The 21,942-nt window shown below is 33.9% G+C and overlaps 1 protein-coding gene across 4 annotated transcripts in view; it reads left to right on the forward strand.

Moving 5' to 3' along the window:
* LOC117224866 (spondin-1) overlaps positions 1 to 21,942 on the forward strand; it is a 64,656-nt gene that overhangs the window by 27,556 nt on the left and 15,158 nt on the right. For all 4 annotated transcript variants that reach the window (XM_033478060.2, XM_033478063.2, XM_033478061.2 and 1 more), the window contains exons 3-7: positions 14,275 to 14,518; positions 15,363 to 15,549; positions 19,018 to 19,182; positions 19,808 to 19,931; positions 20,606 to 20,736. In XM_033478060.2, coding sequence (XP_033333951.2) covers positions 14,275 to 14,518; positions 15,363 to 15,549; positions 19,018 to 19,182; positions 19,808 to 19,931; positions 20,606 to 20,736 — 851 coding nt within the window. The remainder of the gene's footprint in view (positions 1 to 14,274; positions 14,519 to 15,362; positions 15,550 to 19,017; positions 19,183 to 19,807; positions 19,932 to 20,605; positions 20,737 to 21,942) is intronic.

Genomic DNA, 21,942 nt, shown 5'->3' on the forward strand with positions numbered 1-21,942 from the left:
GGGTATCTAAAATATCTCACTTGTTTATGATAGAAAGAAAATGTCAGAGGAAAACATTAATTGATTCAGAGGGACGAATATCTTTACAGACAACAAAATTTGTTCAATATTATATTTCTCGAGATCTCAAGATCATCGAAGTGTTTTTTAACGGAATAATATTCCGCTTTTCGTATGGAAAACCGATCACCGCGTGACGCTAGTCATTTCCGCTCAAAGGGTTACGAAGGTATAATAGCATTTTTAATATCTTTGTACAATGAGTAATCGTTTAATCGAAGCAGCAAACTTCTCCATTATTTCAATTTCCGTAAAGTCAGGTCAAAACGAGAATTCGCGGAACGGACCGTGACACAAGTAATAATTCCGTTCGATAGTTCTATCGTCGCGTTTCGTCGATTTCTCACAAATCGGGACTGTTCGTGCGCGAATGCTTTCGCGAGTGACCATAAGCACAGCGCATCGTGGCTGGCGCCGGTTGCATTCGGTGTATTTCGTTGAACTGCATCCGCGCTGAGTTTCTCACCTGGCCACCGGCCAGCGTGTTACGTAACGCATTAATTCACCGACTCGTCGCATTTGCATGAGTTAGTAGCCGTGGATTGGAACCGCCACGGTTCCACGAGCCTTCGCCCGGCTTAGTTTTCGATAATTGCACGCGGCTGCGACTCGTTTGACGATCGATCAGGTGAATCGAACCCGAAATACCTGCCCCGGCGGAAGCTGCCGAGGTGGCCGAGACGCCGATAGCTTTCCGCGATGTTTCTTAGGACTTTATCCGCCGGAAACCTATAAATAACCTTCTCGATGACTGTGCCCCCGCCGAGATGAGAAGCTTAGCAATTTTCCTTTAATTAAGGACCCCGAAGGTAATTCAATCAGGTTACTCGCCGATCACTTTCTGGCTCCTGTAATTGCCGCCGCTGCTGCTGCGGAAAAATTGATTTAACAGACATCCAGCTGCTGGCGATGCTTAATTAAAGATTAATTTCGATTTGTGACGGCGATAGTTGCCGATTTTACGTTCCCTTTGATCGTTGTTCAAGACGCCGCGTCGGAACTTCGACATTCGAGACACGACGCAGATATTAACACGTTCCGTGCCGAGCTTTTTTTACTCGAATCTTCACACTTTGATATTTTACTAAAACTTGCTGTATTACGTGCAATTATTAATTCTCGTACACATAACAACGTAACAAAAACTTATCAACGGCCATTCTTGCGGTGGAAATTGATTCTTCGGTTCTAAATTTCTTGTAAACAATTTGTTCAGTTCACTAAGTAAACATGCAAGCGTGTACCATGGATGGTACACGTGGCACGGAACGTGTTAATTGAACAGATACTCGCGTAATCTTCGTTTGAAAATGATGAAAAATATTGTTGGTCTTCTCTGAACGAGTCTGATTTTCGCGTATGTTCGTTTAAAATACGACGCTGTGAATTTAACGTATTAGCGTACTTTGTTTTTAAGAGTAAAATTAAATGGAGTCAAGAGACGCGTCGAAGAAACATGTTTCTATTTCGTCTAATTGTCTTACGCTTTGATGTGCGATTCATTTAAAATACAAGATTACGAATGAGGCAAAATTAGCGTGTTTTGTATGCCGAATAAAAATCAATGGATTATCGTCCGAAGATCCGAAGGTGTTGGTAACGATTTTTAAAGTAATTACGTTGACTCTCTTTGGGGCACAGTGGGACTATTCGAGTCCCAGTTTACAACAACAAATTGAATTGAATTATTATTATTTTTCTATGTTCTTATATTATGTGATTCCTTTGTTAATAAAAATATACTAATTTTGTTTTATTTAAAACGCAATACTGTGCAACATGGGTTTATTTTATTTTCTGAAATTTTGTGCCCCAAAGAGTTAAGCGAAATAATATATTGTTGTCAACTTACTAAAATTATTAAGAAAAGGGGTAACCTTCTATTTAACTCCTTACAATTCATGTAACGCATCTTTTAGGTTGTAGCATGATTCTCTTGTTGCTACTAGAACATAAAGAATTATTTCCTAATCAATTTCGAGGACTAAAGCAATAATTGGTTCGATAATCAAGGTAATTATATTCGGTTTAATTTCTTGCAATTTCGTAATTTTTCTCTGAAAATGTCGTGTTTCGCTTAAACCAGTTTCAATAAAATATTACAATAAACTGAAGCCTCTAGCGAAAATCCATCTAGTTTTTATTTCGCTCTTCATTCGCAAATAAGAACGCCGCGTCTTCGTTAGCTTCGTTATTATTTAACATTGCGAATTATCCTCCGAAAATAACATCTCTCACAAACACGTCGCTTTCACTCGTCGCTGTAACAAAAGCAAAATGTTCAACAATTTCGAAACATTCATAATGTTTCTAAACGAATGAATATTTTCTAAACGCGAGCACACCGCGATGTTTCCAAACGAGAGCCAAAGATTCTATGGTCTCAACGGAAGTAAAAATATCGTAATGAACACGGTGCTCCGGCGACATTTTCCCGAAGCGTCTAATGGAAATATTATAATGTCGTTTTTAGCCGGTAGCAACAATGTCGGGGGCGCTTTGAGGCGCGACGCATTTTTGCATCGGGCCGGCCGAATCTTGAGGAGGAACTTTTAATCTTCTTTTGTCGCTCGAAAGTACTTATTGTTAGTTGCAACGCGGCGGAGGAGGCACAATGGAACGGGGACACTGAAAATTGTGGTTTATGATAATCCCTCAAATCCAGACCCGGGGAAAAGAGTAATGAATGGTAAGGACGTGGCGCAAACTGAATTCAGCTTTTTCCCCCGCGGCAATTAAAGCCCACCATTCTTCATGCTCGGCCATTAAAAGTAAAACGTCCGGCGCAGTGTTGCTTAATAGTTCTATTCACAGCGGTGGAGAGCCGACATTCGATATATAAAAATGCATTGTTTATCAACGGGACCGTCCGAGGTACATATTCCCGGTTTTTTTTCCTTTTTTTTTTTATTTAGCGAACGCACCACGGAATTCTTAACACTCGAACGACGCGCGAAAATATTTTCTCTAATGGAAATGTAACTCGGTGCGCTCCGAATCATTTGTAATTGTATTTATGAATTGTTTCGCGACATTGTTTTTTAAGGCAGGTTAAGACACGTTGGGCGTTCTATGGATCTTAACCCGAGAAAGATAACCTACGTCGCAGAGGCGCCTGCGAAGACTGTTGATTTTTGTTAATTTTTCATAGAGGTCTAGTGATTTAAGTTTAAAATTACTTAAAATATAAAAAAATATAATATAAATGCATTTTATTTTTACAATAATGCCAAACCTTTAAAATGACTAGATTAACTTAAATAAATATCCATTGTTTGTATAAAATTGACGCCTTAGAAAAGCATGCGCCTCTGAAGCGTATGGTTATCTTTTACGTACGTTGTCATATGGTTATCTTTCTAGGGTTAATGAAACTTGTGAAAATTTAAGTGGTACATAATGATACAAAATTGTGTAGCATGAATATACATTGGAATGGATTATTCGATTAAACGCACTAAAACACTTGTTATTTCGATTATGAAATGGTTTAATTACTTGTCGTATATTGTTTATATATGTTTGATTATTTGTCGTATATATGTTTGATTGTCTTTAACCTTACTTTTCTCGGAAATGGTAAAACATGTCTTGGGATCTCAACGGAAAATTGTTCCTTGAGCTGTTCTCGACATTATTATACAACATTTTCTCGCAGTGGCCTGCGTTTGTAATTGTAATCGTGGTTTTTAGTAGCGCGTCCGAGGATAAATCGGGACATTCCTGAAAAATGGGTTTGTTCGTTACCCAATAATAAAAAAATATGGAAGCGTTTCGTTTCATTCAGAGCACATTCCATTTAAACAATTGCACAGAAGAAGTTCACAAAGCTTTAGACAAATTTTTCAACATTCTATATGTGAATATTAAAAAAATTAAATATTAGTATTAGTTAGATTAATTAAATAATTATTATATATATTAAATAATTATATATATATTAATTAAATAATTATTATATATATTAAATAATTATATATATATTAATTAAATAATTATTATATATATATATATATTGATAAAGATTAATTAAATATTAGTATAAGTATTAAATTAAAGCACATTCGAAAAGCTTCCAGATTGAATACTTGTAAAGATTTTGTGAAGAATATGCTATTAATGTCTGATTTTTGCAAATATTTTCGTACATAATTTCATATTATTTATTAACCTATCACATTGAAATATTTGTTGCTTGTTTATGTATTATGTTGAAATATGCGTCAGTTATGTATGTATTATATTAGAACGTGTGTTTAAACCTAGTAGTTCTTAATAAAAAATGTTTCGAATAAAAATTAGTCAGTACACAGTTTCTAAAAAATTACAATGCCAAATGTTGATAAAAGATTCCTTTATTCAACAAGAAAACAAAATCGTTGCAATTTTTGTTAACGCAACTGTATATTATTTACGTACAAATCGATTCATCTTCGTATCGCCTTTAAAAAATTACGAACGCACTTCGATCGTAAATTGATTAGTTTAGAAAGCGACTCGTCATCCAGCGATTCATTTCCTACTTTGAATCTCTTAAACCATTCCCGTGCGGTTCTTTGGCTAACAGAACCTTCCCCGGAAATGCTACAAATGCGTCTTGCCGCATTTTTCTGCTGCACTGGCGAGTTTAAATTCGTAAATAATAAAATCACGAATTTTTATTCGTTCGCTGTTCACGTTCACTGTTACTGCAACTGCTCTACGCAACAACTGCGAAACATTCGAAACATCGCAGAGAGCTCGTATACTGACTATAAAGATCAAATTTCAAAATGACAACAAATTCATGGCTCATTATTGTCAATTACCACGCGAATGTCGTACGAAACGTACGGTTGCAACGAACGAGAAAACCGCGCGCGATTTTTTTCCCGGTGCCCAGTAATAAAAATAATGTCAACGGTCGCGCGATTTCCGGCGTTTCAAAAAATACCGGCAAGATAAAACAGCGGAGCGACACGAACCGGCATTATCGCGAATTCGATTAAACCTGTTCGTGGAGACAACAAATCTCCGTGATTTACGTTCGAAGGGTTTCTAAAGACATAAACGGAGTGGCGATTAAGCAGCATGACAACTAAATTCTCGAGACACCGCCATCGAGTGCAAGCTTTATTGAATCGATTTTCAGCCTGACGGGATTCGACGTGGCTTTTTTTCCAATAAATAATACCCATCCCTTTCTTGGTAATCGAACTGTCTGTCTGGTCTCTGCGTCCACAAAAAAAATAAAAAAAAAAATAAAACTTCTCTTGTATTTTCAATCGACACACACAGCTGACGCCGATAATATTTTTCATTCAATTCGATTCTTCAAGAGCTCGACCGTGGAACTTCGAGTGCGAAACAAAACCGTCTCGAAACTTCGAATTTCTCGATTATCTTAACATGTTCGAGGTGCTTCTTGCAGGTGAAAGCAACCATAATTAAACTCGAAGTTGAAGCAAGGTACGCGCGTCGTCGTTTTTGTAGGCGCAGCGTTATAGAATGCTTGGGAGATCTTATTTTACGGTTGAATTCACTATTAAAATGTCTTTCTTCTCGTCTCGCGGGGAATTTCCTTGTCGCTCCATGACGAAACTGTTGCGTTATCGGCCTCGAGGGGGGAACACCACCCTAACGGTTCAAAAAAATAACGATTTTGTTTCTTTTTGTTCTCTTAATGCTTCGAGGGTGCAGAATGTTGTGTCAAAGCGATATCTCGAAATTCGAACATTTAGCGATTAAAAAGGTAAAGTTTAAAAAATCATACTCTATCGGAGAGAAAAGTTATCTTAAAAACTGCCTTTATGATTTACTGCAAATTTTACGGAGATGTTCTGCGTAGAGTATTCTACAACGTATTTTCTACAATCGACTTTTATCGATGTGTCGATTATTTAATTTTTTTATAGGCATTTAGAGATAAGAACAGCTGTTTTTTCTTCAAACGGCGCGGACATTTCTAAAATTATAAAAATTTTCGAATAGCCGTACGCTACATTTTGAATAATAGCTTCTAGTTTATGACAAAATTTGTTTAACGACAACATTTGTTTAACGCAGACGTCCCTGTACTTGCCAACTGTGACCGCCAGCAATCAATGTTCCACGAGAACGGGTTTCAGAAACAACGAAATAACTTCGCCGTTTTGTACGATTTTTACTTTTAAAACATTGAAAAACGAAGCCGAAACTATCATTTATATTGTCCTGGAAAGAGTACATTTTTCATTTAGTAATTACCTAGAAAAGAAATTTCCTAACTTTACCTATTTCTTAATGCACCATCATTTCATGGTGCCCCCTCCCCTTAAATGCTTGAACGGGGAAAAAATGATAGAAGAGAAAGACCAAATGCAGTTAATTATTACGATGGATAATCATCGATTATTCTTGTGCTTCCGGAAAATATAGATTCGACACTGCGATTTCTTGTATCTATTCTGTAAAATGTAGAAAAATACTTGGACTCGTCCACCTTGCATGAAGTTTTTATAGCGTTTGGAATAAGTAAGGTGCAACATATTTGCATGAAATAATTTCAAAGAATAAATACTGTGCGTTGAATTGTCGCAATTTATTATGTCCATCATGTTTTAGATTTCCGCAATATAATTTTAATGTACCATGTATATAATGCACACAATTGTGACATAAGTAATTTTATGCTTGCTCAAAATGAAGAGAAACGAAAAGAAAGATCCATCAAAATCTCAGACATCCATAAAACACTCAAGTATAAAAATCAATTTTATTAAAAAATAAATTATTAATTGCGTTGCTTTCTGCGGAGATTATTAAATATTCACTGTACGTTCGAGAAAAGGTTTCAATTCGAGCAAAAGTTTAATAAAAGCAAAGTAAGAATTTGCAGCTTCGTTTTGGGACTAATAGACCCAATTAACATACAACGGTTAAAGTAATAATAAGGCTAATAATTAAGCCTAATAATTAGGCTGCGGATGTTTACGCAAAATAGGAATTATCGATGTTCGTTGTGTGGAACATAAATCAGATGAAAATGTCTTTCTTCTTTTAATTTAACACGTTCCGTGCCACGTGTACCATCGATGGTACACGCTTGCACGTTTACTTAGTGAACTGAACAAATTGTTTACAAGAAATTTAGAACCGAAGAATCAATTTCCACCGCAAGAATGGACGTTGATAAGTTTTTGTTACGTTGTTATGTGTACGAGAATTAATAATATTGCACGTAATACATCAAGTTTTAGTAAAATATCAAAGTGTGAAGATTCGAGTAAAAAAAGCTCGGCACGGAACGTGTTAATTGTAATAAGTTTGAAGATAACATAACAAATATCCTTTAATTCATCTAATGCCCTTACAATTTTGCATTTGACCTATTTAAATTTGTCTCACGAACTAGTAATAATTGTGATAACGATCGTTTAATGTGACGTATACTTTTGTCAGCTGATTCAAATAAGATTTGTTGGTACGCAACTGTAAAAATCAACAAGGCTGCATTACTTTCCTTCCATTTTTACGCGCAGTGGCGTGGGAAACACGATACCCCGACGAAGGCTTTAGTTAACGCAGTTCCTCCCTCACCCCTCCCGCCCGTTTTCGCAATTAATTCTTCTAATTCAGGGTTATGGGAATTATCGTGGGAGGTTATGAGTCAGTATACTGACGCAGTTCGGAATATCAATGTCGGCGACGATTAAACGGGTCCTCGTCCAGATTTATGCTACTCGATTGCGACGTCAGCGCTCATCGAATTGTTTATTAGAAAGCTGTACAAAACAACGATAACTGTTTTCCCATCAGATACGAAAATAATGAAAGAGAAATTAATGAATTGTTACATTGTTTAATTATTGAAACGACTTAAATATTATAATCGTACGAAGTTGTTCGATTTTTTGTTAGTTCAATAATATTACGAAAGAGCAGAATTTTTTTATCGATTAACGTTTGTGAAACTTTCTTCGTACATCTGCTTTCGTTCGAGGATTTTCAAAGCTTTATAAAAAATACGTATTTAAATGTTAGGTTAGAATGTTATATAATAATTTAAGGATTTCGTTGTTAATACTATTTTTGATTCGCTGCATTAAGATTTAATTGATTGTTTTCCTTGCATATTTACGACATCGACGGTAACACGAAATGTTTATAGACTGTGTTCTGCTTTAAAAATGGCGGATGTCTACTAAAAGTAAGCTTAAGCATTGTATTCTTTAAAAAAATTGTTGAAATTAGACCGCTGATCTTTGTGGAGAATATAAATTTCCTAACTGATTGCAAGAAACTGTAACTGAATGAAAATGTATATTTCTTTAATAATAATCCTAATATCTTTTAATAATCCTAATAATTATCCAATCATAATATTTTGGATCATTTAATATTCGATAAAGACAGATTTTCAAATTTCAAATATTCTAAACAGGATAAAAGAATTTCTACAGAATTCTATTTGCAATAAATCAGCTAACGAAAATATTTATTCGAAATGTTTCAAGATAGTGAGAAAACATTTGAATCGACTGAAATTAAACCTACATTATTTTCACGAAATTATCTCGACGAAATAATAATATTCACATCTCGATTCTTGCAAAATAATCTGCGAAATAATAATAATAATAATAAGATCCGCAGAGTCGTGCTTAAATTTTATCTATTTCAAACGTTCGAAGCGTGCAAAATTTCACCGTGCGAAGGCGATGAATTTCAAGCGATGTTATCGAAAGATAAACGAAGAATTTGATCTCTTAAATCAAATTTGACTTCCGACATTCCCTTTCGACGGACTCAAGTAAGTTAAATAATTAATTCCGCGCTCGAACGGCTAAACGCGGAGCCCTCGGAAATTGAGATAACAAGATTAGTGCTGATTCCGCGAATATTAAATAGTTCTTTGAATTTCTGTTGGCCAGGCTGTTTTTTTCCACCGGAGCAGCCACTTTCCTGCAAAAGCAATATGACCTTGTTGCATAAATTTCGTTTGCACCGAAAGAAAGGAGGGGATGATAAAAATGGAGTTCGTATAATTAATAAGCATCTTAGGAATCAATTATTACCGCCACAACCTTAGCCTAGTTATTTAATATGCAGCGACGTTTGGTATGGCCAGGTTGCTTTCTCCGCAAAGGAATATTTAAAAGACATAAAAGCCTAGTTAGTTAATGCATTTAGTATAGCCACGTTAACTATAACCGTGTCTATTAGAGCCACGTTTGCTACAGACACGTTGTATTTCTTGAAGAAGGATAATTAAATGTTTATGCTGTTCGATTTGACCAGAAAATACATTAATAATAATATAAAATACTTATATTATATATATATATATATATATATATATATATATAATATTAAATACTTATATAATAATAATTATATTATAGTAAAATGTAAATACTATTTAGTGTTTTGCTATTAACTTTCGTTTACATTTCCTTGCATCCTGCAAATCTGCAATGATTTAAATACAGAACGATCCTGCATATAGAGATTTAATCTTTATTGTTCGTGTTGAATTCATATTAAAAATTGTATGGTGGACAAAAGTTCTACACTCGATAGAAATACCGAATGAAAGTAATTATTTCAGAATTTATTCACAAAGAACGGTGAACAGCGTTTTTTTCCACAACGAAGCGATCGACTTCAAATTTAAACTTAATAATAAATAATAATAAATTTAAAATAAAATAAAATTTTGAAGAAAAAAATAAAATAAAATCTTGAAATTAAAACTTTTTCATAATAATAAAACCATCGAGCTGCGCAACGTTCTGACAATTATTCGAATAACGATAAACGCAACGAATGCGCCTGTTCTTGCGTCGAGTTTAACAAACGAAACAAACACAACGTTCCTCGGAATGGGCGCATTTAAAACTCGAAACCTTTTTCAAAATGTAAAATCGTCGACTCGCGACCCTAATTTGCGCAAACTCGATCCCCGTGTAATTATCGCCGGTGAAAACAGGAGGACGCGCGAATAAACCGGAAGAACAGTCCGATCGAATTCGCGACGTCGCGAATTCGATTAACTGGAACTCGGTTTTCCATAAAAAAAATAATATTTGTCAGCGAAGGGTCTAAATGGCGGCTGAATATTTGATGCGGACGCAGTTCGCGAAGACCCATAATACTGGAAGCCATAAATGCTCCAAACATCTGCGTGTTACGACCCTGGTACACAGTCGAAGTAAAATCGACTGGAAGGGACGCGGTGCCCTTCTCGCGTCGGAAAAAACGTCCGCAAAAGTTTACGTCCCCGTAAAAGTAACGTTTTGTAAAACGGGAGCCCCACTTTGCCGATATACGCCATATCGAGCGCTAATACCAACGAGCTATCATCAAAATTCACGATCTTTCTTCGTCGACCTCGTTGTTCGGATGTCAAGGACATCAAATTTATGTCGATCCTATAAATTATTCGAATGCTTAAGAACATTATAAAAACACTATGTCGTACGAAAGCTTGTTAACTATAAACTATGGACATTGTTAAAAATTGAAAAATTAGCAATATTTGACTTCGAAAAATCTTTCAACCAATAAAATTTAAATTATACGATGGTAATATCCATCGTTAATTTTTCAAGTGTTTTGTTCGTACATTGTTCAATTTGTGGTTTATATGATGTTTATATGATCTATAATGTAAAAACAATGTAAGTAATCTAATCTGAACATCATTCGCACAATACGAATACAATAAAATGTCAGTAAGATAATTAAAAATTAGTTTCATAATTCGTTAAATTTTAAACAAAAAGACAGGCTTTTGGTAAACAGGTGAATATATTTAATTTGCCGAATTCCTTAATATTATTTCATCAATCATAAATATATTTTAAAAACATAAATTTACTAATTTAATCATTATAATCATATATAATTTATTGAAATACTTTCTCTTATAAAAACTTGCGTTTAACTTTGAATTATTAATTTTAAACTATGAAATTATTAAATTTTCTTAAAAATGAATTAAATTTTATAACAGACTATTACACAACTTAAATTAAATGAAATTACAATTTAAATCTAAAGTTTCATCCCTTAAATTCTTTATATTAAAATTTTATCAAGTATACAATGATATTAATAATATATAATTATATAATATAATAAATTAATAATATATATTAATAATAATAATATCTAACAATAGTAATTTTATACTTTACAGTTTCGATGAGTTATCGACATTTAAATTACACAACGATAAAACCGTGATCATTTTCGCAATAAATCGTTCATTTTCTGCCGAGATGTTTTTTTATATGATGTAACAGGTGGGAAACCGAAGATACTTTTATCCTGAAAGTGCTGCAAATTAAAACGTTCGTGGAAGCATTGGAAAATTTTGTTCACGAACGAATCCACCGCGAATTTGAAGATTGAAGTTTTCCACTTTACAACCACTCCTGGCAAAATTGGATGCACGTTTTTTGTCGCTGTTCTATAAAACTGGAAGGATAACACAACATTGTCTCATATAAAATCCTCATGGTGTAACTATGAAATTAACATTGCACTTTTTATAGGGATCTCAATGAAACGCGCGATAAATTGCAAAATTAAGAAGAATTAAGTGAGATTGAAATTTTTTTATGCTCCTCCCGCTATCGACATAATTTAGCATCGAATTGATCCGCAAATATAACCCCCCTCCCTCGCATTTCTTTTACATTGAAATGCTAGAAATAATTCTAGAAACTGTTACATTTACATAAATCTGCATTCAGTGGCTTATTGCACATATGTATTACCTAATAATATATATATTACATAAATATAACACATATATATTATTAATGTAACACATATATAATATTAATTATTACATATATAAATTAATTATATTATAAATACATACATATATATTACATAAATATAACTCCTCTCCCTCACATTTTTTTTACATTGAAATTCTAGAAATAATTCTAAAAACTGTTACATTTACATCAATCTGCATTCAGTGGCATATTGCACATATATATTACCGAAAAAAGCCAACATTCCATGCAAGTGTATTCGAAACATATTTTCAATAATCTAACAATTTTTCCTGCAATTCTAGGAACTCGTACATCCGCATGAACCTGCGTTTAATGACGTGTCGCACGTATGCAATTGCGTCCGATATTGCAATATGTATACCGCGAAAAGCCCCGATATTCCATGCAACTACTGCAACGAAAATGATCGCCTTACAGTTTATTTCACGTCGAAGATCTTTGTCCGTTGAAACATGATTTTGCCAGCAACACCAGAATTTATCGGAAAGATTTGACGGCGTGATCGCGGTTCGAGTGCTGCAGTTTTTCTTGTTAACCCGGGACGACGATTTACAGAAACCGTCGGTAAAAAAAAAGATTTTTCAAGCAAACCACCGATACTTCATTCGGCTCGGCGTGCATCGCGTTTAATCCGAGTTATAAATAGCCGGTCACGGAGCGGTGAGCTTCTATATTTCTATTTTAGACATACGAATATTCCTTCGATACATGGAGATTACAGGAGCAGCGCCGGCGGTACCTGCAATTTAATCGATTGAAATATCGCGTGTATCGCGGAAATAACTGTGCGGGATTTTATTCGACGTTAACAGAACTTCAACGGGGATTTCAGCGTGGCCGTTGCTGAAACAGAATTTCGAGTTCTAATTCGATTTCGGCGAAAACGTTTCGCTGCGTTCGGTATACTGTTTTAACCGGCGAACCAGTTCCCCGGTCGTAAATAGATAATTAGAATTACCGTTTCGAAATAAAATATCGTGTCACGTTCAACACGACGAACAATCGAATGTCGTACCTCTTCGATTACACACGTTTACACGAGCGAATGACTGCTAGCTTTTCATTCATTGGATAATTAAAACGAAGAAGATCTGACGAAAGAATTTACCGTATTGCCCTTTTTTTAATTTCACTCCATTGACTAAACATCATTTAATCCATTCAAGATTGCGTTACTAATTTCAAGGGCGATGAGATAGAATAAATTGAATAATTGAATAAAAATAGAATAAATTGACTCTGGATAGCTTATTCGTGCTTATTCGATCTACCGAAGATGTTCGTGTTAATTTATTATTTAGAATAAATTAACTTGGATTGTTTATTCGTGCTTGTCGTACATTAAGATCGTGTCTTTGCCAAGTCTGCGCCGAAAATCAAGATTGTATTTTAATATATCAGCCAAAAAGACGGCAGAATCTTTAACTAAAAGGATTTAAAAATTAATTCTACTACTTTTCTTTCAGATTTCGTTCGTTTTGTTCCATTCGACCTTGTTTTAATTTTCATATCGAATGAGTATAAGATAATCGTTTAAAATGTTAATCGTCACTGCTGCTTTGTGCAATATTCTCAGTACGGAATCAGTCGTGTATCTATACCCTGTTATTTGCTAAATTGATCCAACAAATTTGAATAGCTAATTCAGTCTAGAGATTCAGTTAATTATTGTACAAGCGGGAAATGAGGGGTTCCTGAGGTCATTTGAAGTAACTTTTTCCTCAGCGAAATTGCAATCCGCGGCTTCGTTTACGAGTTATTAACGAAAAACAGTGACCAATGAGAGGCGAGATCAGCTAGCGTGAAGCGGCCGAGCCAACGTACGGTCGAAGCTCAGTTCCGCTGATTGGCTCGACAGCCTCGCGCCAGCAAATCTCGCCTCTCATTGGTCAGCGTTTTTACGTTAATATCTCGTAAACGAAGCCGCGGATTGCATTTTCGCTAAGGAAAAAGTTACTTCAAATGGCCTCAGGAGAATGTATTGTACAGTAATTTTAAAGTAAATAATATTATAGTAATATATTAGATATATTATTACAGTAATATTAGTAAAATCATAAATGAGTCAAATTGACTCGCTCCGGCAATCAAGCGTTAAGAAACTATAAGTTGAGATCTTGAGAATTGAGAATCATTGACACCTGGATCAGACGATGATTGATTATGCCATAATAATAATAGTAGTAAATTCTCCCTAATTGACGCTCAGATTGTGGACAAAAGTGGACGATTTAGGAAGAGGAGATACGATTATTGGAACCTTGCGGTTTCGTTTTTATAGTTGTTGACAATCGGTAACTATAAAAACGAGCCGCACGGCTCGAATAATCGTATCTCCTCTTCCCAAGTTGTCCAATTAGTTGTCTCCCAATTAGGAAGAATTTCGGATTTAGGAGAGCGCGAACAAGTTAATGGAAAAATATTAAATTGTTTGTTGCAGTAACGGTGCAAGCCGAGAGTCTGGGAATAAGCCCCAGAAAGTTCACCAGGTTCCTGATATCCAGCGAGTCCGAGAGCGACGACGATGGCGCCGAGAGCGGCGTGTTCGACCTCCAGGACGAGTCACTGTCGAGGTATTTGGAAGTTTGCCCGAACGCGGTCGTGGAAACGTCCAAGGTGCCGAAAGAGGAGATATCCGTGGCCTGGACCAGTCCTTCCGAAGGTAGCGGTTGCATATTTATCAGGTGAAGGGATATTTTAATAAAAAGCATGAACAACAACGTGTTATATCTGTTCCCTCCATTGGCGTCTCGTTGAAACGTCTACGACATTGTTTAAAAGCATCGGGTGCTTCGGAAAGTAGGCGAGAACTACCATGAATTGGACACTTTCGTTTAGGACAAGATAACGAAAACGCTAAACAATTTCCATGCACTTTAGGTAAACTGTAATTAGACCGAGAATTTTATGCAGTTTCGTACAAAACGAGTGGATCGATTGCAAAACGAAAAGAACATTTCACAAATTTGAAAATTCAAAACACTGTCGCGTTATACTTTTAACCTGCTGATATTATTAAAAGAGAAATGAACTTTTACGTTTGCCACAGTTATTAATAACACTGCAAGCCAACTATCAGATGATACATTTGAATATCGTGTTGCATTAAAATCCAATAATCGTCTGTAACGAATATGTTTATCACGTAAAAAGAAAGTATATGTTAATACGTTGATATGTTTATTATTTGTTATTTTGCATTGCTATACGAGATAACGGAATTATTAGCAAATCAATTATTTCTCAAATAATATTTCAGAATTTATTCGTACGTTTTTGCTTATGTCAAATAAACTTATTTGTTGTCTTATTTGGGGTAAGTATTTGTTGTCTTTATTTCAAATAAAAACTGTCCGCCTCTGGTATGACGCGGTAATGGTTCTCTCAGATGAAATTCTAAAGTTATCTGCGCGCCGCGTTTCGCAAACAAATAACGAACAGCGGTTCTCAATCGTCGAACGGCGAACAAAATCTCGGCCGCGGTCTGAGCGACGGTGTGTCCGTTATGTTTCATTTTCTGGGGCACAGGGCAACGATATTGGAAACGCCGGATACGTGGTACATGGATGATCCGAACTTAGTTCTGAAGATCTGTCAGGACTTGAAAGCGGAGGCGGATGATCAGGGCCCGGTGCTGCAGGAATGCAACGCCTGCGACGAGGCCAAGTACGAAGTTACTTTCGAGGGACTTTGGTCGAGAAATACCCACCCGAAGGCACGTAAGAACCTCGTCAAATAAAATCGACAGCCGTAAGTGCATGGAACTGCCGGCTATCGATCCTCTCGCATTTTTAGGCTTCTCGGGAGTAGAAGCGCGAAAATGCTTCTACCTGATTGCCGGTTTCTGGTAAACGTTACAGCCGTTCCTTTCTCCTCGATTTCGCGATTCGAAGAGTCATTTCGAAAGAGTTTAGGATTTACCGACATTCGTCATTTTTTTTCCTTTATAATTCCATCGATTTGATACAGATATTTCTTAAATATTATTGCAAAAATTTAAGAACAGTCGCAAAATTTATGAACAGTCACACGCAGTTCCATCGTCAGCCATTTTGTGGAAATAAAAGATCTCCAGTGAATACGTTAAAAAAAAAATATGGTGGAATTTTATCAATTTATTGGAGATGATTCTTTAATCTGGATATTTTATTAACACGAAAAATCATGAGAATCTGCATACGACATATTTAAATACTCTTCCAACGTCAGCCATTTTGTGGAAATAATAGATCTCTGTTGAATTAAACGTTTGTATTTAAAACGAAAAGTTTGGAGCGTGTTACCATGGTCGAATAATTCTGAAGCACGTTTTAAGGAAGATATAATTGAATTATTTTACGAGAATGTAATGTAATAATATTTAACGTAGATATTTTTTATTAACGTGATATTCATAAAAATGTGTGGATCTAATTAAATACCGTCCTAACGTCAGCCATTTTGTAGGCACAATATAGATCTTCGTTGAGTAAACGTTTGCGTTCGAAACGCGAAAGTTGGAGAGTATTAATATGGTTGAAGGATCGCGAAGCAAATTTTAAGGTGAATTTAATTAAAATCATTTGTACGGGGAAAGTCTCTATAATACGAACATTTTATTAGCATGAAGTAATCATTCGTGAAAATTTATGGTTATACGTGTTGTCGCGACGTCGGCCATTTCGTAGAAATAATATCATCATTAAACACACACACACACACACGCTATTCGTCCTTTAATACACGATGAAAATCTATCAATACGATTTAAGAATAATTTAATCAATTTATGGAAAATAAGGTTTCTTACGGGATACCTTATCGGCATGAAACAATTATCGATGAAAATTGATGAATGCCCGTACTTTTCCAACGTCCGTCATTTTCTAGAATGAAGAATATCTCCATTGTACAATTTTTTTATCTTTGTAACACAATGGTCGAAGCACATTTTAATGAAAACTGAACAGCAATTGTAATGAAAATTGACTTGAGGCTAATTAATTACGATGGGGATCTGCAATTAGTGATGCGGCAATTAGTGATACAAAATAGACAAAACAGTATCAGAATAACTTAGTCTCCCATGAATATTCAATTTTTAGTAATATTATCGGTCCAATATTTGACATTGATTTTGACATTTTTGACGCTGCTATTTTGATGAGAACACATAAACATCTCCTCACAAATATAAATAATAATAATAATAATAATAATAATAATAATAATAATAATAATAGTAATAGTAATAATAGTAGTAGTAGTAATAATAATAATAATAATAATAATAATAATAATAATAATAATAATAATAATAATAATAATAATAATAATAATAATAATACTAATACTAATAATAATAATAATAATAATAATAATAATAATAATAATAATAATAATAATAATAATAATAATAATAATAATAATAATAATAATAATAATAATAATAATAATAATAATAATAATAATAATAATAATAATAATAATAATAATAATAATAATAATAATAATAGTAGTAGTAGTAGTAGTAGTAGTAGTAGTAGTAGTAGTAGTAGTAATAATAATAATAATAGTGATAATAATAATAGTGATAATAATAAAATTAATAAGTTTTGAAAACTCTACGAAAATGTTCCAGCAGCAATCATTTCGCTTAACAAGTTATCCAATTTGTACGAAAGCATCTGGATATTTTTTCTTCTTAAATTGTGAAAAGCAAAACGAAAATGTTTGCAAACACTCTAAAATAGATACATATTTGTGTTTAAAATTTCTCTCTCTTTGGTTGTACACAAAGGCACGAAAGCTTGGTAGAACCACGAGAAAATTGAGATGTTCAATGTAATTAACGAATAAATTTACCGACCTCCCACATAATTATCCCGTCACGGTTTCTGGATTCACGAAGGTTGTCAATGTTTCATCAGTGCCTGTTCACGCTTTGCCGCGGACCTTTGACGTTTACATTAACCAGGAATTCCACGGTCCTGGTGGATTTTACCGGCCGCGTTTGCATTTAATTTGTAAATTCGAGAGGCCACAAGGTGATCATAACAACCATAAATCCGATAATTAAATGCACCGGACTGCGCAACAAATAAAACATAGCCGCTTGTTCGTTAAATTATTTCCGCAGCATTATTTCGTTGGCTGAAAACAGCGATATTCCGTTGCTCAGTTATCTTTGTTGAAAATGTAAATACAAATATACCGGTGGATTATTACCGACGGAAAAGTCGAGCTTGTTTGAAACAGTCTACAAGAAGCGACGCGACGCATGACACAATATTTTTTAAATTAATTATAATATAAATTAAATAATTATATATTATATATTTATATATAATTAATATTATATATATATATTATTATATTATATATATATTATATATATATATATATATATTATTATATTATATATATATATTATATATATATAATATATATATTAATATTATATATATTAATATATATATATATAATATATATATTAATATTATATATATATATATTATATATATTAATATTATATATATATATATTATATATATTAATATTATATATATATATATTATATATATTAATATATATATATATATAATATATATTATATATTTATTAATTATATATTTAATTTATATATAATTATATAGTTATTATATAGATAAATAAAAATGTGTTCACTAATTTCAACGCGTCAACTGCCGAATGCCAAATCCGAAAAATTTTTGCAATATCGAAGTTATTTAATTAATGAAACCGATGTTAGAAAACCGTAGGGAATATTAATTTAACTCTTTCTTATTTTAACAATCCTAGTGACATTCAGTTTGTTCTGTGTTACGGTAAAAACGATTTTCAAAATCTAGTTAAAAATTAGTGTCACCCGTATGTGTCCGACGCGCATCATTATAGTCTTAAATTATTTTTATGTCAACATAGATACAGCAAATTCTCCCTAATTTTCCTTCAGCTTCTAAATAAAAATAGACCAAAAATAATCATAATGTGAAGCCAAAGTAATCACAAATTCACCTCGTTTTTATAATTGTTGACAATCGGCAACTATAAAAATGAGCCACGAGGCTCCCGAATAATCGTATCACCTCTTCCCAGATTGTCCATCTTCGTTTGGAAGTTGAAGGAAAATTAGGGAGAATTTGCTGTATCTTGTTCGAGTGATTTTCTCGTTTTTATACAGGACTTTCCCAGCAAAGGATGGCTCATTAGATTCTCAGACGTGATTGGAGCCTCGCACACAGTCGATTATAGCTTTTGGAGATACAATGGCATGGCCAGCGTCGGTTTGCAACAGGTGGCAAAACTTGGGTCAACCAGAAAACTGGAATCTGAGCTGAAGGATCAAGTAAATGACCGGAAATTATATTGACACAATTATTCATCATCGAACGATTACTTTCACGAAGGTTGAAAAACTTTCCTGAAATTTGTTGACAATCGTGCCAACAAATTGCAATTGTTGAAGATAATTTTTTAGCCATTGTCTAATAAACTAAACTAATCGCTCTAACATCCGAAAAAGAATTTAAACCGCTTGGTCCAATCGCAAAAATGTTATTCCGTTTTAAATGGTGTACGAATACTTTCTACACGCACTGTACGTACGTTTAGCAGCGTTTGAATCATATTTTGCATTTCCGTCGTAAATTCTTAACAAAGCATTTATGGACTTTCTGTTGTATAACAATTTACAGAAAAGTGCGGGACACCTTGTATATGGCAAGTTGTAGTTTTCTGATTCATTTCCATCTCTAAAAATCTCCGTTGTCGATGCGACGTTAAAGAAACCACAGAAGAAGAAGAACATTTAAATTTAATTAAAATTACAATAAAATACATTCGGAATAAGTTAAGAATTCCAAATACTTAATGAATATTAAAATTGTCGCAGTCGCGATACAAATTGTACAAATATGTCTGTGTGGAAAATTCTATTTATAGACGTTTCTCGTTTTTTCTTTTCTTCTTAGAGCGAGCACATCAGAACGATAATTAAGGCCAGAGGAATAAGTTACCCTAATGTGACTGGCAAAACTTTCGCTGTCTTCCGCGTCGACCAAAAACACCATCTTATGTCCTTGGTGTCCATGCTGGGTAAGATGATTGTTCAACTTTCTTGTGTCGCGTAAAAATAAATTGATTAATCGAAAGAATTCATACAAAACAATACGTCACGGAAAACCGCATCAATACGTTTTATTTATACGAAAATATTCCTGGTTTAATGGCCGCTTCACGCCAGCTGAACTCGCCTCTGATTGGTCACTGTTTTTCGTTAATAATTCGTAAACGAAGCCGCGGATTGCATTATCGCAAAGGTAAAAGTTACTACAAATGGCCTCGGGAACCTCTCATTTCCCGCTTGTACAATAATTTTGGGACACCCTGTATACATATAGAAATTTATTCAAAATTATCGACGCTCAGCGAATAGCCAGTACTCAAGAGCATTAATATCATATTGCAAAATAAGCAATAATAAAGCAAAACGATTGAAGTTCGAGTGTTAAACGCACAAAAGGTCGAATGAAAATTACTATGCGTATGTATAATCATTGTGGTGATTCTTGAATCGGCGTCAACCTAGGACAATCTTGAAGGACGAACGTTCCACCAGCCCGCGGGAGGACTTTTAAATTACAGTGATAAGTTCTGAGAAGTTTCATGAACTGTTTGCATTTTAATCCGAACTTCCGGAAGTTCTAACCGACTAGTTGAGCTTATTGGCCAGTGAACCGCGTTATGGGAAGTAAAAAATCATTTTTCAGACCCTTCGCCGGATTGGATTGTCGGAGTTTCCGGTCTGGAGCTGTGTCTCAGTAATGGCACCTGGATCGAGCATAAGGAGCTGAATCTTTATCCTTATGACGCTGGCATCGACGACGGAATCACGTATTTGGTAAGTGTAATTCTCTCTTTTTTTTATTATTTGTTAACCCTTTAACTGCAGGCAGCCTTTCAAAATTGCACGAATGTCGGATAATTTTTTTAAAACGTTCAAACATTTTTTGGAATGTTACAAATACATTACAATATAATACTATTGTATATTATATATATATATATATATATATATATATATATATATATATATATTCAAACATTTTTTGGAATGTTACAAATACATTATAATTATATATATAGTATACAATAGTATTATATTGTAATGTATTTGTAACATTCCAAAAAATGTTTGAACGTTTTAAAAAAATTATCCGACATTCGTGCAATTATAATGTATATTATTATAATGTATATTATTATTATTATTATTATTATTATTATTATTATTATTATTATATACATAATAATGTATTATAATACATTACATATTGAAGAGACAGAAAAATATTCCTGATATTTTGCTTTCCAGGTAATTAAATTTTAAAAAATCGTGATTAGACACGCGGGGCTAATTACGCCAATATGGCGACGTTGGTCTTCGAAGATTCGTATCAGTATTCTAAGTTAAAATCTTAATAATCATAATAATCATAAATAATTTCTTTGTTGAATAATTTATTAACCATTGTGGTAATTAGACTGCAGATTTTATGCGTTAACGCGTGAAATGAAAAGTGATCAAGGAAAATATCACTCTGTAATGACATTCGAATAATTCAAGAATGCTTCTACATTCTTCTCAACTTATTATCAATAAAAAAGAAATAGGTTTCTATTTATCTTATATTCAGTAGAATTTCTTTAGAAAGCTTTTATTTCTCGAATGAAGGTATTCGATTCAGCGAACATTGCTTTCAAATAACAACATGAAACTCGTGCAGCTCTCCCCGCGCAGAACAAAGAGCCGCGTTTATGAAAACGATGTTAAGTATCGGAAGCTCTTTTATTCCAGCGGAATATAATTTAATAACAAACCCATGTTCTTTCCAGATAGGCGTCAACGTAACTGGATTAAACTAGTTTCCAAATAGAGTTGCATAACCGGATGAGCAGATAAACATTAAACTAGACGCGAGTTAAAAGCCGACAAGTTAAAAACCTAAAAAGTTACCGAACGTATAAGTGAAAAAAAAACATTCGAAGAATTCGAAGGATCGATTGGAACGTCGAAAGATAAATACATAATTAAGAGATGGATTAT

Source organism: Megalopta genalis, chromosome 13, assembly GCF_051020955.1.
Source record: "Megalopta genalis isolate 19385.01 chromosome 13, iyMegGena1_principal, whole genome shotgun sequence".
Lineage (NCBI taxonomy): Eukaryota > Metazoa > Arthropoda > Insecta > Hymenoptera > Halictidae > Megalopta > Megalopta genalis.